The sequence below is a fragment of the Leiobunum rupestre genome, chromosome 9 (genome assembly GCF_980474605.1).
Source record: "Leiobunum rupestre chromosome 9, qqLeiRupe1.1.hap1, whole genome shotgun sequence".
NCBI classification, from domain to species: domain Eukaryota; kingdom Metazoa; phylum Arthropoda; class Arachnida; order Opiliones; family Sclerosomatidae; genus Leiobunum; species Leiobunum rupestre.
Genome location: NC_143392.1, coordinates 13,607,264 through 13,623,710, shown reverse-complemented (window position 1 = coordinate 13,623,710; position 16,447 = coordinate 13,607,264). Strand labels below are relative to the sequence as shown.

At 34.3% G+C, this 16,447-nt stretch overlaps 1 protein-coding gene across 1 annotated transcript; it reads left to right on the top strand.

Annotated features, from left to right (window-relative positions):
• Positions 1-3,598: 3,598 nt before the first annotated feature.
• LOC149926607 (tetratricopeptide repeat protein 37) lies at positions 3,599-10,829 on the top strand. The gene is made up of 30 exons (XM_090158949.1): positions 3,599-3,771; positions 3,843-3,986; positions 4,049-4,213; positions 4,273-4,404; positions 4,473-4,577; positions 4,641-5,025; positions 5,084-5,429; positions 5,510-5,621; positions 5,684-5,760; positions 5,826-5,984; positions 6,053-6,157; positions 6,219-6,335; positions 6,786-6,886; positions 6,947-7,052; positions 7,117-7,293; positions 7,362-7,647; positions 7,710-7,766; positions 7,827-7,970; positions 8,045-8,186; positions 8,248-8,341; positions 8,403-8,483; positions 8,549-8,673; positions 8,736-8,868; positions 8,934-9,382; positions 9,454-9,683; positions 9,742-9,885; positions 9,953-10,044; positions 10,130-10,196; positions 10,297-10,436; positions 10,531-10,829. The coding sequence occupies exons 1-30, from the start codon at positions 3,673-3,675 to the stop codon at positions 10,751-10,753; spliced, it is 4,737 nt and encodes a 1,578-aa protein (XP_090015075.1). The 5' UTR covers positions 3,599-3,672; the 3' UTR covers positions 10,754-10,829.
• Positions 10,830-16,447: the final 5,618 nt, after the last annotated feature.

Genomic DNA, 16,447 nt, shown 5'->3' with positions numbered 1-16,447 from the left:
AGTTACGCAATCATGAAGCAATCAATATCTTCAAAGTCTGTTCGTGACAAGCATCTTTTGTGAGGAAGTAACCAATTGGTGGTTTGAATTTCAGTTTTATGTCATTCACCATGAACACTAGGGCCTGATTTGCGTACTATTTTGACCTTCCATATGGACCGAAGTCTACGAAACCTTCAATGTTATCGTTTTCATTATTGTCAAAATGTTTAGTTGAATGGCTATAATTATGTTCAGTACAAATATATTTAAATGGAATAGAATTCAATAGATAGTTCTGGGTTTAAATTCATAGGAATTGACTTTATCCACTGTAAAAAAAATTTCATTTAAAGCTAGTGTTCATCATTGTGAATATTTTATATAAATTATCATTTTCTTCGTTGAATTGATTTTGGAGGGCATAATTTGGCATTTGTAGTGCTGCGTTTACCTTACACCAGATTGTAGTTGTAACATGATCTTCATGTGCATTTTCATTTGCTACTATTTGAATTAATTATAAATGAACATAAGGCAGTAAGAGACCATGGCGGGATATGTTTTTGCCTTCAGTTTACCTAGGGAAAACCGTGGTTTCATTGGAATTTTCCAAAAAAAATAGTAGGTGTAGCTAATGGTGTAAGCCTGTTTTTGGTTTTGATATTCATAAAACAATCGTCAGTGAAATGAAGCCCGCAAAATACGTGGTTAAAGTGTAAGTAATCTGTAGTTTTATTTTGGAGCTTTTCACTGTTTACATTTTGCAGCCACTGCAGAACTATTAAGTTTGAAGAAATGTTAATGTATTAGAATAGGCTGTAACGTTTTTAAGGAATTCGTCATACAATTGATGGACGTAAATATTCCTAACCCTTGCTCATAGATTTTAATTCACCAAGGCGGGGGGAAGATGGCGACAAAATGCGAGTCGTGGCCTTATCGTGGAGTGAATTAAATCTGAGAGAGGGGGTTACATACAGGGGAAAGAAAAAAATAAAAAAGAGGGGGAGATTCGAATTCAGAATGGAAACCCTTTGTCGTTAATCAATCACAAAATCTTTATTTAACACTCAAATTTATAAATAACACTAAAATACAAAAACAAATGAACAAAATTGCGGGGGGAACTGAGGGGATAATCTTACTTCGCTTCTAGTGATGGTTAGGCCATCTCTACTATGGTTCTTTTAGCTTTTTCCAATATAAGAGGGGAATTTAAACACTAAAAATACACTCTTTGACCTTAAATTTGTTAATGAAATTATCTCTTACTATTTTCTATGGGATCAGTTCCGGTATCCCTACTCTCAGGCATCTTGGTTTCAAAGGATGGAGGGGGCAGAAACAAATATACACTTACACTAAATAATAATAAACACTACAATTAAATACTACAATTAAAGATTCTACAATTAAACAATGACAATAATTAACTCAAAATAATAACAACGGCGAGGGCACAACGCGAACGGAAAAAGTAATCTGAACTGTATAAATACAAGAAGCAGAATGAACTCTCAACCTCGAGGGGACCTGTCTTAAATCCTTTTCTCGGACAATAGCGAGGGATTAAGCTTTCTTTTCTAAAACTTTTTCTCTACTTTTCACTGGCTACTTCGTATTTCGACCCTGGGTACTCTACAAGGGGGGGGGGGGTTATGATGGAAATTCTACTCATCACTTGGTTTCGGTGTCCTCCGCTACGTTGTCGTCTCTCCGTTTACGGGTTTTCTCTTTCCTCGGTTTACGTAAGATGCCCGACACACGCACTTCACAGAACGGGACGTCTTTGGGGATTGCTTGTTTACGCGTTTCTTTATTCACACTTTTCTTTAATTCTCTTTATTTACTCGTCTACGGTTTGGCGGCCGGATTGCGGGTTTCTTCCTATATTATTTTACTTCACAAGCTGACGGGGGCGTAGGTACTTCGGGTTTCGGTCTGAAATGTCCGGCTAGGCTAGGGAATCGGTCTCGGTCATCTGGCTGTCTTCTCTCGGAATGGCTAGATATTGGGTGATCAACAGGTGATTCGAGGGTGTCGAGGGCATTACGCTTCTCAGACCCATTACTGCTTGGCTTATGTTCTTCCGATCGGAATGTCCTGGCTGTGGGTCATCTAGGCAATCATGGAGCGTTGTTCCGATCATGTGGTTTGCATTGAGGGTTAATTAATATTTAAGCGCGACTTCATCGCACATTATTTTATATTTATTTCGACATGGTTCTTCTCTTGCCCGAGAAGCAGAGTTCTGTCAAGTTCTGTCCAGGTCTGCCAAAGCAGAGTTCTATCCGTTCTGTACCATTCTCTCAAGCTCTCTCAACTTCTCTCTTTGGGGCCCTGTCTCTTGGTTTTGTTCGGATTATGGGGGGGCGGGGTTGAAACAAAAAGCAACTGGTGACCTCCCATTTTACCTAGGTCATTGGTGTATTTAAGACTCGTGTCTAGTCATGCGGTGGTGACGTTGTCCGATTTACGAAAGTTCGCTTGGGATTGCGGGGGGGAAATGCCAGAGAGTCTCGAGGTTCCCGATTTTCTGTCTCCAAGCGGAAACGTCCGGGCGCCCTCTTGACCCTATGGCGGCAACCTTGGAAAACGTCCGCTTTTCTTGGGATCTTGCTACCTGATAGTTAATATGAAGCTTGTGGACTTAAAATGACTTCATGGGATCGCTGTAAGCTGAGGGAGCTTTACTGGTTTAGTTCGGAAAGTTTTAGGGAAATCTGGGCTGGGAAAGTTTGCTTAATGTATTGCACCATGGTCTTGTGACCGAAATAAAAACACTTTAATTAGCGAGGGATTAATTTTAGCGTTGCCGAAGGCAGGGATTTAGTTTATAATTTATATTGAGAGAATGGTTTAATTAATTATCTTAATTTTATATTTTATCGTGGGGTTTGATCGAGTTCTATAAGGCTTATAAACACTAATTAATTTGTATGTATGGTTCAAAAGTTATTTAAGTTTTTAGTTTATCATTAAATTAAATTTATATTTAACACGGGGATTAGTTTCATTAAATAGAGCTCGGAATTCTAAGAAATTTGATGTATGGGGCTTTACGAATACTTAACAAAAACTGTAAATTTAGAGGGTCAAGAGTGCGGGGAAAACGTAATAACAAAAGTAAATAAAACACAGAAAAAGTAAAAAAAAATAAGTATACGGGGGAAAATGAACCTGAAGGGTTACAAGGCTTATTAAATCAAAACGCGTATTCTTCGGTCTTTATCCCTTGGAAACTTGAAAGCAAAAGACAGACGCGTGGTTACCTTTTTATTCGATTTACAATTTTTAGCCGAACAAGACATTTCAAAATAAATTAAACTCGCAAAAATACCTAAAACACTTCCTTTTTTGCGTCTTCTCAAACTCTAATCTAGCACGCGCCGGAGATACTACTAGCGCCATCAAACGCCCGGGAATTGTGGACATTCTCGGCGAATAAAATCGTACCACGGATTTTTTAAAGAGAGGCGCCTCTCTGTAGCGAAGCGACTTTACACTCTCTGCTCCTAAGCAGCTGTTCGAAATCCTGGACAAGCGCACCGAAGCCAAGCCCACTCTCGCCATCTCTGAAGATAAAAATGAAAATTGAGACTGTGGAGCCATCTGTCCCTAACATTTTCATACACTCGCTTAACCAAAACCAACACGTTCTTGGGTAACTCAATAATTGTAAAGTAAACAATGGATCCTGATAATTCTCATAAAATTAAAAAATGCGTTAAAGAAGCTAAAAAGGCTCTGCAAGAAAAAGACTACCAAGCGGCTCTAGAATATTGTCATGTAAAAATTTACAAATGGAATTAAATCATATGGGAAGTTAATGGACTTATTGTTTTATTAATTATTTTCAGTCTGCATTGAACTTAGATGCAAGCAATTATAATGCATTGGTTTTTAAAGCTCTAGCATTGCAAGAAACAAACCAACCTAAACAAGCTGTAGCTACCTTTGAAAGGGCAATTTCATTAGAACCGCAACAATTATTGGCTTGGAAGGTTTGATATAGTATTAAAAATTATCCAAACTACTTTACATTTTAACGTATTAAATGCTATAGGGACTATGTGGACTCTATGAGAAAAACAGCTCCCCAGAGAATGACAAAGAACTGATAAAAGTGTACAAATCATTAGAATCATTGTCAAAAGAAGATACCACTAAACAATTGGATATAATTTCTAAATTAATTTCCCTTTCAAAACTAACCGGCGATGTCCATGAAGTATGTTTAAGATATATTCAATACTTTAAAACAATTGTTCAATAAATTATGAATCATAGTGTGTTCAAGCTATGACGTTATTAGCTGAGAAATATTTAGATTCAAAGGATGAACGACTTGAATTTTGCGCTTGGAATTCCCTGATTAATTACATATTATCAAAGAATGACACCAGGGAATATTACGATTTGGTATATATATATATATTATTAAATACATTTTTATAACTCTAAAACATTTTTTTTTTTAAATATAAAAGCTAGAAAAAGCATTTGAAAGAGCTTTAGGCACTAGTGAAGGAGCAAGAATTAGTGAATCTGATCTTCAAACACTCCAGAATCAGTACCTCATTTATCTAAAGCTAGTATGTTTTGCTAGAAAGGACTTCATGTAATTAATTTCATAAGAATATTTCCTTACATAATAGAAAGGTTCTATAGCTGTGGCTTTGGAGCAAGCCAAATCGTATCTTTCGGGAAATGACAATGATTCTCAATGGCTAGAATATATCTGCCACTTATTTTGCGAGTGCTGCATTGTTTCAAACTTCGAGAATTCATTTGATTTGACAGAAATCAAAGAAATTGCCTTACTTTTGCAAAATTTAAGTTCAAAAAATGTTTATAACGCTGCCTTATCATACACAACCCAAGCTATAGTTGCTTACTGTGATAATAATTACTTAGAAGCATTAAAACTAGTAGCTAAAGGGCTAGCAGAAAGCACCAAACTTATAGAAAGTTGGGTTTTTATCTCGGAAGTTCATCTGCACTTACACAATTACAAAGATTCGGAAACATCTTGCCTAACTGGTATTGTTTAAAACTTACAAAATATCATTACATTGTTTTAAAACTATTTTATATGCAGGTTTGCAACACCTTAAGTCTAACAATGATAACTCACTGGTTAGTTCGCAGTATTTTGTTATTTTTTGCGTCAATTTAAGTAAAGCCCAGACAATGTTAAACCTCCTAAGTGAAGCTAAGCAATCTATCGCAAGGGCTTTAAAAAAACTTTACTCTATAACTGAGCAATGTGACAAAATTGAAGGAAAACTAAAAGAATCCAAAGCTTGTTTAGCACTTCGTTTGAATAATTTAAATGAAGCTACTGAAGTTTCCGATGAATTGGAAAAATTTAAGCCGCATTTGGCTTATTTGATTAAAGCGCAAGTTAATTTACTTAAAGAAGACTATGAGGAAGCTGAAAATTTGTAATTTACACGTTTAGCTCTCAATTAATTTTAATATTTGTTAGAAAATACATTTTAAGCAATATTTTCTATACTCTTAGAGCAACTTTATCATTGGAGATTAAAAGAACACCAGAAGGACTTCACATCTTAGCAGTGTCGCAATGGAATCTGGAACTAAATAGATCTCAAGCAATAGATACATTTCTAATGGTTTATATCTAACACCCACTCCTTTTAAATTTAATTGTATTCTAATTGCGTTAATTATTTAGGCATGCAAATCAGATTCTTACTATGGGAGAAATTACCTATACCTTGGGCACTATTACAAAATTCAGTACAACTTGAGGTATTATAGAAAACAGATTCTTATAATTTTTCATTTAATGTAAATTAATGTAAACTTTCTACTAGTCTTGCCCGGCAGTGTTATGAAAAAGCACACGAACTAGACCCATATGATGAAAAAATTTCTTTGCATTTAAGCGATTTTCTTATGGAATTTCAAGATTTAGACTCTGAGAAGTCTCATCATTTAACTGTTTTACAAAAAATATCAGAATATATTCCACGGTATTCAAACTAATTTAAATTCAAAATTAAATGTTGTTAAAAGTTACTGGTACTATTGTAATTTATAGGTCACATTGGGTTTGGTTTCGTTTGGGATTGTGTTATCTGCCTGATAATCTCACACTAGCCATCCAAGCATTTCAAAATGCAGTTCGATTGGAGCCCAATGATAGGTTTGAAAAAACCTATTCTCTATAATATCGCAAAATTATTAAAAATGTTATATAATTACAGTAAGAGTTGGGAATGTTTGGGCGATGCGTACTTACTGCAAGGTAGCTACGGAGCTTCTCTCAACGCTTTCAATAAGTTGGCTGACCAAAAACCAGATGATGTTTACTCTGCATATCAGTAAAAACAAATAGCGTTTTCCATTTGACTGCTCTTGAGCGCTCTGATCAACATTTTATGCTCCATTTGCATGTTCGGATCTGCTACGATCAAGTTTCGCGTGTTCCATTTCCCTCTCTCGGGTACTCGGAGATCGACCAAAACCTATCTGCTAACTTCAACAGATCAACGAATCGAGATTGGAGCAAATTTTTGCGTGTTCTTTTTAGATTTTTTGGCAAAATGGCAGACCAAGACGTGAAAATTCAAATTACTAGAAGACGAAAAACAACAAAGCGCTGTAATATGCTAATGGAATGTTCCATTTGCGGTTTTACTCTAGTCCTTTGGGGCGAGATTTATGACGTCAGAGACAGATTCGGAGCGAATCTCGAGCAATCAAATGAAAAACGCTAAAAAATTATGACTTTCAACAAAAATAGAACAGTCTAAATAAATTGTTGATTTCAGAGTGGCTAGAAACAAGCAACTGTTAGAGAAATATACCGAAGCCTTAGAAGACTACCAAGCTATTTTAATGAAAGACCCGAGTTACATCCCAGCCTGCCTAGGTTTAAAATTGAATATTATAAGAGTGTAGATCAAATTTAATTTTTTTTATTAACTAATAGGTTTGGTTGAATCCCAGTACTTCCTGGCGAATGACTTTTTCAATCAGTCACTTTTTGGCTTGGCTAAAAGCTATGCTACGGATGCCATAGTTTTCTTAATTTTAAAGTAAATCAAAATATTCGGTATTCAAAATATTAAATTATTATTGATTGCTTCTAAATTTTTTTAGGATTTTTGCATCAAAGAGGAATTTTGTCAGTATATATAAAATTGCGGGAGATTTAACTTCTTTATTAGCATCTTTGGGTTCTAATCATTTGCCTATAGAATTGCCATGTCAGTTATTAGGTTTGCAAAAAAAGGAAATGATTTACAACCTATTAGACTTGCATACAAGTTCAAATTGGTAAATTGACTAAACATAAATTTTAGGTAAATTGACTAAATTCTCTAAATTTAAATGCTTTTTAAAAGGTGTTATGGCCAGGCTGTAGCTATAAACCCTAAATTACATTCTCTATGGCACGATCTTGGGGTGACATATTACCACATTTACCAATGTCATGTTCAAAATGAAAGTCCTAATGTTAAGAGAGTGGTGGGGAAAAGTTTGGCTTGTTTAAAAAAAGCCATAGACTTGAAACCAAATGATTCCAGCCATTGGATGGCTATGGGAGTTGTATCAGCGAATATGGAAGACAAAAATAGCTCCGCTTTTGCTCAACATTGTTTCATAAAGACATTGCAATTGGAACCAAAGGTGTGCCAATTACGGTGTAATTTTTTCGTTTTCAAAATATTACTACCAGCCTTTTTTTACAGAATGTTTTAGCGTGGAGTAATTTAGGAATTTTATACTTGACTCATGAAGAGATAAATGTATAATAATACAAATTTGTGTGTTCGAGTACCATAATTTGATTACATTTTAAAATTTAGCTAGCAAATGAAGCATTTAGCAGAGCCCAGTCTGTAGACCCAGCTCATGAAGTACCGTGGATTGGTCAAGCTCTAGTTGCAGAAAAAATTGATGATCCCATGAAAACTGAACTCTTTAGGCATTCTACAGTTTTAAAGCCAAGAGTAAACTATTTTTGTTTAAATTAATAAAAGTGATTTTTTTCAAGGAATGCTAATTTAAATTTTTTTTCCCATAGGCTGAAGGAGTGCTAGGTTATGCTCATTGGTTAATATCGAGTATGGTTCACCATTCGAGAGAAGATTTGGGGAAAAGAAAAAATATTGCTTACAAGGATAGATGGATTATCCAAGCTGCGGATGGGCTTGTGAAATTAATAGGTATGTGTAGATGCAAAGGTAAATAAAATGCAAATTTAATATATCTGCTATTTTGTTACAGAAAGTGAAAAGATGAAAATAGAAGCCTATCATTATTTAGCCTTGTTATATGAAAGGCAAAAACTATTTAACCCAGCAGTTGAAGCTGCAAAAATGTATAAAACTTATTACCTAACAACAAAATATCGTAGCTATTAACTTCAAAAACATTTTCAGGTCTTATAAGCTTCTGAAAGAAACAAACTCACCTTTTGAAGTAGTAGATGCATCAAGAGCAAATTTAGGTCGTTTACTAAGGTATCCTATACTTTTAAAAGTTTTTTTAATTTAAATACAGGTTGGAAATAATAATTTATTAATAGGTTAGCTGGACATAATGATGAGTCGCTGTCTATACTAACTGAAATTAAATTTCCCGATGTATCAGTTTTCTGTGAAACTGCCTTGACATTCTTAAAAACAGGAAGCCCTCTAAAAGCTTTCGCAGGTGGAGTTTCGTTTAATTTAATCCCAGCCTAATAATGAATAATAAAAATTCTGTATATTTAGCATATGAAATGGGTCTAAATGCCAGCGCAAAGAGCTGCCCTAATTTACAAGCAGATATACTAACAGCCATGGCCTTCGTAATAAGAAGAGTTCATGGATCAGAAGACCAAGCAAAAACATTCTTGTTCAAAGGGTTATTATTTGCATCTACCACTTATGAAGCATGGCACAAAATTGATAATTATTCAACATTTACAGGGCCACTTGTAAACCACAATCCATACCTGGACTTTTAGCATTGTGCACTTTGGGATTTCTAAATAATGACTCTGTTCTTGTTAGTGCAGCTTTGTCTGAATTAGAGCAATATAAGTATGACCCAAAATACTGGCCCAGAATAGCGCATTTATTAGCGCTAAATAAGGCAGTACAAGGGGATTTGAAGGGAGCTATCCACCAGATATGCAAAGCCATCCATTGGCAACCTCACAGTTCAGAACTTTGGTCTTATCTCTCGTCATTCTTGTTACTGTCTGGTACGAAAAACACTGAACCCGCCGTAAACTGTGCTAGGAAAGCTTGGATGCATAGTATTGCGGATCAAAATAGTCTGGGTCAAACGCTGCTTATGGCCAATTGTTACTTGGCAGCTGGTGATGTTAAATCTAGTCGGAGTTTAGCGTTAAAAGCAGTTCATTGTGAACCAGGTAGATTTTGCATCGCTTGTCTTACCCATAGCATTTATAAAGTATTATTCATATACTTAAACATTTTCTAGATAATATAAGAAGCTGGTGTTGTCTTTTGGCAGCAACAAGTTCAAACCCGTCAAAAAAATATGATCTTGAACCCATTTATAAGAGTATTCGTAAACTAAGTGAATATTGCTTTAAAATACCATTAAGAACTTCTGATTTGCTACTGAAAGATTGGTTTGAAGCAATGGAAACATATTATCGCCTCTACAATTGCAAGGATGTAACCCAAGAGACTATGTCCGATCAAGCAGTAAGTTGTATTGGAATTTACTATAGGACAAAACAGTACAGCACAAACCTCCTTATAGGACTTGAACACTAACGCAAATAAGCGTATCGTAAATCACCTTAGGCAAGCATTGGTTAAGCAAAAAAAGTCAGAAGCAGCATCATATCTAACAAATATTCTGAGAAATGATCCATCACTTCTTTCTGAAAAGCTAATCTGGAGTGTAAAAAGCTTCTTAATAAGTGGTTTCATATAGTCTAGGTTATTTCTGAAATTTAATCATTTCTTAGACCCTCATAAAGAGCCGATTGAATGAGGCTCAGTACAGCGAAGCTCAAAATGAAATATGTCTTTGGCTACAGATTTTAGATAACAGTGAACAGTATGCACTTTTTCCATGAGCTTCTTAATTCTTATGCATATATAAACTTAATGCACTAACGTTTAAGGATATTTTTAATTTTTAGATCCGGAGAAGAAAAAATCCTTCCATTGTTGTACCTCTCATTACTAGCCAAAGAAGCCAGTCATGTGGTATAAAATCAGTGCAATATTAAAATAAAAACTAAAAATACTATTTTTAAAGTTATAATTTTTTTAAACAATGCACATTTTTGTACAATTCCTTATTTAGACAAAAGATGAAGCAGATAGCTGGATCTCTTTGGGCAAAGATGCCATTGTTCAAGCTTTAAAAGTATCCAAAAACTGTCATCTTTCCAATTTCATATTTGCACTTCTTTCACTTCAAAAGAATGATAATGAGTCCCTTACGTAAGTAATTTCTATATCATGCACATAAAATTTTAATTGTATTCACGAATTTTATACAACAATGATAATTTACTATTAATTTATTTCAAAACAGTAATGCGGAAAAATCTCTGGAAGAAGTGTTATTCTCGTTGAAAGACGAAAAACTTTGTTTAAGCTATATGAATGCTGCTAGAAAACTGCTTCTTGATGTTTATAAAACAAGGAACAAAAGTGTCGTTTCATACGAGAAACTTTTACTCAATGCCCAAACCCACGGGGATGACGAAATAACAGAAGAGCTGGTCAAGATTGTTAACGAAAAAAAAAAGACCTAAGTAATGGAAATGTAATTTCTTTTCAAATTTAAATTTGTACATAGTATTTTTAATACCAAATTTGCATTTCTTTCTAACTTGATATAATAAAATGTTTTTAGAAACTATGAACTCGATATTTAAAAAAAAAACGTTTTTGTCTAGACCATACATTTGAGGGGGAGGGGGGAGAGGGAGAAATGTGTCCCCTGTTCCACCCCTGGCTATGGCCACTGATCAAATGTACGCGATTTTTATCTCAACTTACAGGGCCGGATTAAGACCTTATGGGGCTATAGGCCCTAGTTAATTTTGGTGCCCCCCCCCCCCTTTCAATAGCGAGCGAAGCGAGCTAAGCGCTCCCTCAATTTATAATTGAGAAATGGAAGGAAGATTTAGTATGTCGTCAGGGGCTAGACGGCAGTCCGTCAGAGAATGTGACAATCAAACGTTTTTGGTTCATAAGGGTGGACGCATTTACTAAAATTACTCGGGAAAATATTTTGTGAAAAGCAAATGATTAAAGTTTTGTACTTCTATTTTTTCGAACCCTCTTGGTGCCCCTTGTAGGCTTGGTGCCCTAGGCCCAGGCCTATTCGGCCTATTGGTTAATCCGGCCCTGTCAACTTATATACAAGGTGTTTCAAAAGGTTATGCACAATTTTTAAGGAGTAGGGGGTGAGTTGAGAAGTATGCCTGTTTTTTTTTTCATTTTCCTATGATGAGTTAAAAGAGCACCAGAGAGCTTCAAAGTGTGACCAGGGTTGTAGAGAAACCCTGGTGTGACCTACTAGCCCCTGAAGTAGGCTGCAACAAGCGCAAAACCAAGCAGCAGGGAAACGCGAACATTAAGGTTTGGGTTCGTGTGATAAGTAAAAAAGGACTTTGTAAACAAATCGAGGTAAGGCCAGCGTAAAAAAGTAAACTTAAACAGTATTTTAAGTCCCTACTGCTTGGTTTTGCACTTGTTGCAGCCTACTTACAGGGACTAGTAGGCCACACTTTGAAGCTCTCTGGCGCTCTTTTAACTCATCCTAGGAAAATGAAAAAAAAAAAAAAAACAGGTATACTTCTCAACTCACCCCCTACAACCTTGGAGGAATAAAACAAGTATACAGGAGTTGCGGAGAGCTGCGAAATCGGTTTCGTCAGTGACTGTGAACTCGCGCGAGACGGAGGGGTTCAAACGCGACTAGCGCCAGCTGCATACGGAATTTTGCAACTATTCTCATTTTATATCATAATTGTTTTCGCGTCGTCTGGTTTGTTTTGAAACATTTCTAAATTCTTTGCACCTTTTTCCAAAATGACTCGTATTTGTTTGGAGGAATAAAACAAACCAGACGACGCGAAAACAATGCTATAAAATGAGAATAGTTACAAAATCCCGAATGCAGTTGGCGCTAGTCGCGTTTGAACCCCTCCGAATCGCGCAAGATCACGGTCACTGACGAAACCGATTTGGCAGCTCTCCGCAACTCCTGTATACTTGTTTTATTCCTCCAAGCTACAACCAGTGGCGTCACCAGGATTTCAAAACTGGTGGCGCTTAAGCCATTAGCACTGGTCAGGGGCGTCCTATAGTGAGTGATATGGGGGAGGGGGGGAGCTCCCAAAAAGGTTTTTAAAGTTGAAATATTGAGGCCGACTATGAAAAATTAAATTTTTCGAAGAAACTTTTCGACAAGTTAATTGGAAAAATTGGGAATTTTAGGTGGCGCTTCTCGGAAAATTTAGGTGGCGCTTCAGAAATTTGACAGGTGGCTCAAGCGCCGCCTAAAACACCCTAGCGACGCCACTGCCTACAACTCCTTTAAATGTTTGCATAACCTTTTGAAACACCCTGTAAAAATTATATATTATTATATTGTTATGATTGAATATGAATAAATTCATAATATTATATATAATATTAAGGGAGAAGCCCGCCTTACAGGCGGGCCCTCAGTTAGTTGTGTGTTTCGAGACACTCTACCCCAGTACGCCCCCCCCTCCCCTTTTTCCCATGTGATAATTACCGGGCTACCCCTCCCCCTTTTGCCCATTTGATAATTACCGTGGTACCCCCTCCGCTAGTAGTAGTAAACTAAAACTTAGCACTTTTATTTCCAAGATGGCCGCCAAGATGGCCACCAAAACAACCCCCCACCCCCCCAAAATATTTAACAAAAATTTTTGGAAAAATCGAAAAACATATTTTTGTTTTCAAATTTCACCTTGAAGATAATCTTTGATCTCGACGCTCGAACACTGTCAACAACCACTAAGCCTCGGTCTATCAAATCAACAAGTTTGGTCACGATCGGACAAGGTCGAACCGAGATATCGGCGGTAATATGTAACCCCACCAAATACTTACGTTAATTTACTTTTGGTGTCATTTTTTCGTTTTTTTCGTTTTTTCGCCGTTTAAAATGCTAATTAGTTATTTGCGAGATGGGGAAACGAATTCGCGACCTTCGCTTTATACCCTTGGCGGTTTTGGCCCCACCCAAAATACTTTAAATAACTAAACTAATATAAATAAAGTTTAAAATGCTAATTAGTTATTTGCGAGATGGGGAAACCTTCGCTTTATACCCTTGGCAACTTTTGGCCACACCCAATCACGTAATATCCAACTTACCCCTGTTGAAAATTAAACTTTATTTACTTTTTGGAAATAAATAAATAAACAATCAATACATAGTTTGCATCCCTACGTCATCAATGACGCAGTTCCAAGTATAGATATAAGAACCAAGAATAAATATTTAATTTGAGCTAGAATGAACTATGCCGCCATTTTGCCGGTGTAGATTTCTTAGTAAAACGGGAGGGTTAACAGTTTCAATCGTCTGTTTGCGGATTTTAATTATTTTCAAATGATTAAGAAATTAGTTTCACGTTAAAAATGGTTATCTGCCTGGTTAAAAATTGTTCGAGTAGTTCAATTACCAAGGGAGAGCGAAAATTGTTTATTCGATAGCGAAGGTAATTGTAAAAAGGATGACCGCAAAGGCCTAACTTTGATAAGCTTTGTCAACTTCTTTTCGTAGATATTTCTGTCGTAATTTGATATTTTATTTAAATAACCCGGCCTTAGAATCTTATCTGACTTTGTTTAGGGCCCATTTAAAATTTTAAAGCATAAATCTAATTAGTTTTGTCGCTTTGACGAGATTACCAACAAAATGGCTACCTATTTAGTAGCTACGCGCGAAATGGTTTGAATTTTTGATCGCCCTCCCAGTTTCCTTGGAGACCATAGGCCCCTCCCTTCGGTGCAAACTATGTATACACATTTTAAAACAAATTACAATGGGGCTGGTCAATATCCGCCCGAGATATAGCCCCTTATGTATAACCCCGGTCGAAATAAAATACAATTTAGCTTACCCCTGTCGAAATAAAATACATATTTTAAAACACAACAAATAGGTCTGATTGGTCAATATCCGCCCAATAACTTATGTTTTACCCCTGTTGAAATGAAACTTTATTTACTTTTGGAGATAAATAAATAATACAATAACGACATAATAAACAATCAATACATATTTTAAAAACACAGCAAATTACAATGAATAAAAGCGGTATTTATTTAAGTAATTGTTTGTTTTTATTTAAATAATAGGTTTATTCACTTTCAATTATTTAAACATTTTGCAATTTTTATTAAACTATTAGTTATTTAAATAAATATTGAAATATAGCCGAGCTTATTTTATTCATGGATTAATCTACTGCCGAGCACTAACTTTTGCAACTCAAAAGACTATAATTTTACACAAATGGATGGCTGGTTAATTTTTAATAGTAAAATAATATATTCTAAAGTTGGAAAATCATTTTTAAGTTACATAATCAATAAAAATTCCAAAAACCATTTATTGAAAATAAATAAAAAATAATAATAATTAAATTAAAAATAGCAACATTGTAAATAGAATTTTCTCTGACTATACACAGTAAACGAACGGGTATTTTTTGGTGGCTAAATTAAAACAAAATTAAGTTTATTAATTTGAATTATTTTCAAAATTAAACATTACTTACTTTGATTTATAAGTTTATTTTTCTGCTGAACAGCGTTACCAGAAACACGCAAAGCTATCGATCGTACAAGACACGGTATATGAAATTCGGCCGGATTGCGAGCTATATCTTTAAATTCATAAATAAAAAACTACCTCTAGGATATAACTGGTTCAATTGCATTAACCTTGTAATTTGATACCCACCCCTTAATTATTTTTACGTGTAAATGTTATCAACTACAATTACAGCCTTCTAAAACTAGTTTGGATTTTTCAACAATTTTCTAACAAACGATAAAATTATAAACGCAGATCACGTTTCACAAGGAAACATTCAACAGAGCCAGTGAGAAGAAAAAACTGGTTTTTACAAACAAATGCTAGATATTAATAAAATATCAATTTATAAATCCTCTAATTTGAAAAAAAAATTGTAAATAAAAATGAATGTTTTTAAAAACAAAGCTTATTGACAATTTACTTTTTGAAGATAATTGTTTATATTACTTAACAACTATTAATAATAATAGTAATAATAATAATACTTCTTTCGCAAAAGACTAAATGTATTGGCTACCAGGATATTGCAATAAATAAGATAAAAAAATTTACACCAATAAAATTATTTTTTAAACAATTGCAAATTAAATTATATAAACAATAAAGATTAACAAAACAATCTCAAAATATGTACAAACTAGCCTATTTAATTAAGAGATAATTAGTAATATGAAAAAAATTAAAGGTTGTAAAAATAGAACATTAAAAAAATTATAAATATTATAAGGATACAATTAAATATATTTATATTTACCTTAATCCGTAGAAGATATTTCTTTACTACGAAATTAGGTATCAGGTTTGAAATTCGGGCTAAAACTTGTAATTGTTAAATAGTATAATTAAATAAATATAATGATAAATATTAACTAACAAATTATTTGATATTATGCTGTTGTAATGTGTTTACGTTGTTAAAAGAGCGGTTTTTATGCTGAATTTCCCTACACATTTGAACAACAGCATCATTGCTAATAATGGAATGGATTTGGTTTTGAATATAAAAATGTTTTTAAATTTAATTGTTTTCTTAATTTTACATTAACTGTGGAATTCAAAATAGAAATATTAATTGCAGAAGCATGTTCCTTAAAAAAGAGGATATTTAAATCTATTTTTTTAATTTTAAACCTTAATTAACGTGTCATTATTAATTCTGTTTAATTCACAATGCGCTTCTGATTTGATCTGTCTGTTTTAAAATTTAAATATTCAGTTTTTCATGTTTGCAGATTGAATTTCGTCAAATAAAAAATTAAAAAAATACTGGTAGAGATAAAAATATTAAATTAAAATTGATAAAAAGTAAATTAAATCTAATAAAGAATCTGGAGACTTTAGTTGATTGAAGAGTAGGTTGGTTTCTTCGTAGTACACCTCTGACAGGTGGCTCAAAAGTTCTTCCTCTTCTAGCAAAACGTATTCAATTAATATTTCACACATGTTTTCAATATTAATATAAAATTACTCTTTCGTGTTTATAATTTCAATTCTTAAATTACACAACTTAACAATAAAGAACCGATATCATATTAGTGTTCTTTTCGGAAATGTGGTACTGTAGAACTCAGGATTAAACTTTTTAAAGGCTTAGACTACACTACAGTAAAACCCAAAATTTATTAATAGGGCGTGA

Coding starts and splice junctions, on each gene's coding strand:
- LOC149926607 (XM_090158949.1), top strand. CDS start 3,673: ATGGATCCTGATAATTCTCATAAAATTAAAAAATGCGTTAAAGAAGCT. Junction 7,767..7,826: donor TGACTCATGAAGAGATAAAT/GTATAATAATAC, acceptor TTTAAAATTTAG/CTAGCAAATGAAGCATTTAG. Junction 10,197..10,296: donor CCAAAGAAGCCAGTCATGTG/GTATAAAATCAG, acceptor TTCCTTATTTAG/ACAAAAGATGAAGCAGATAG.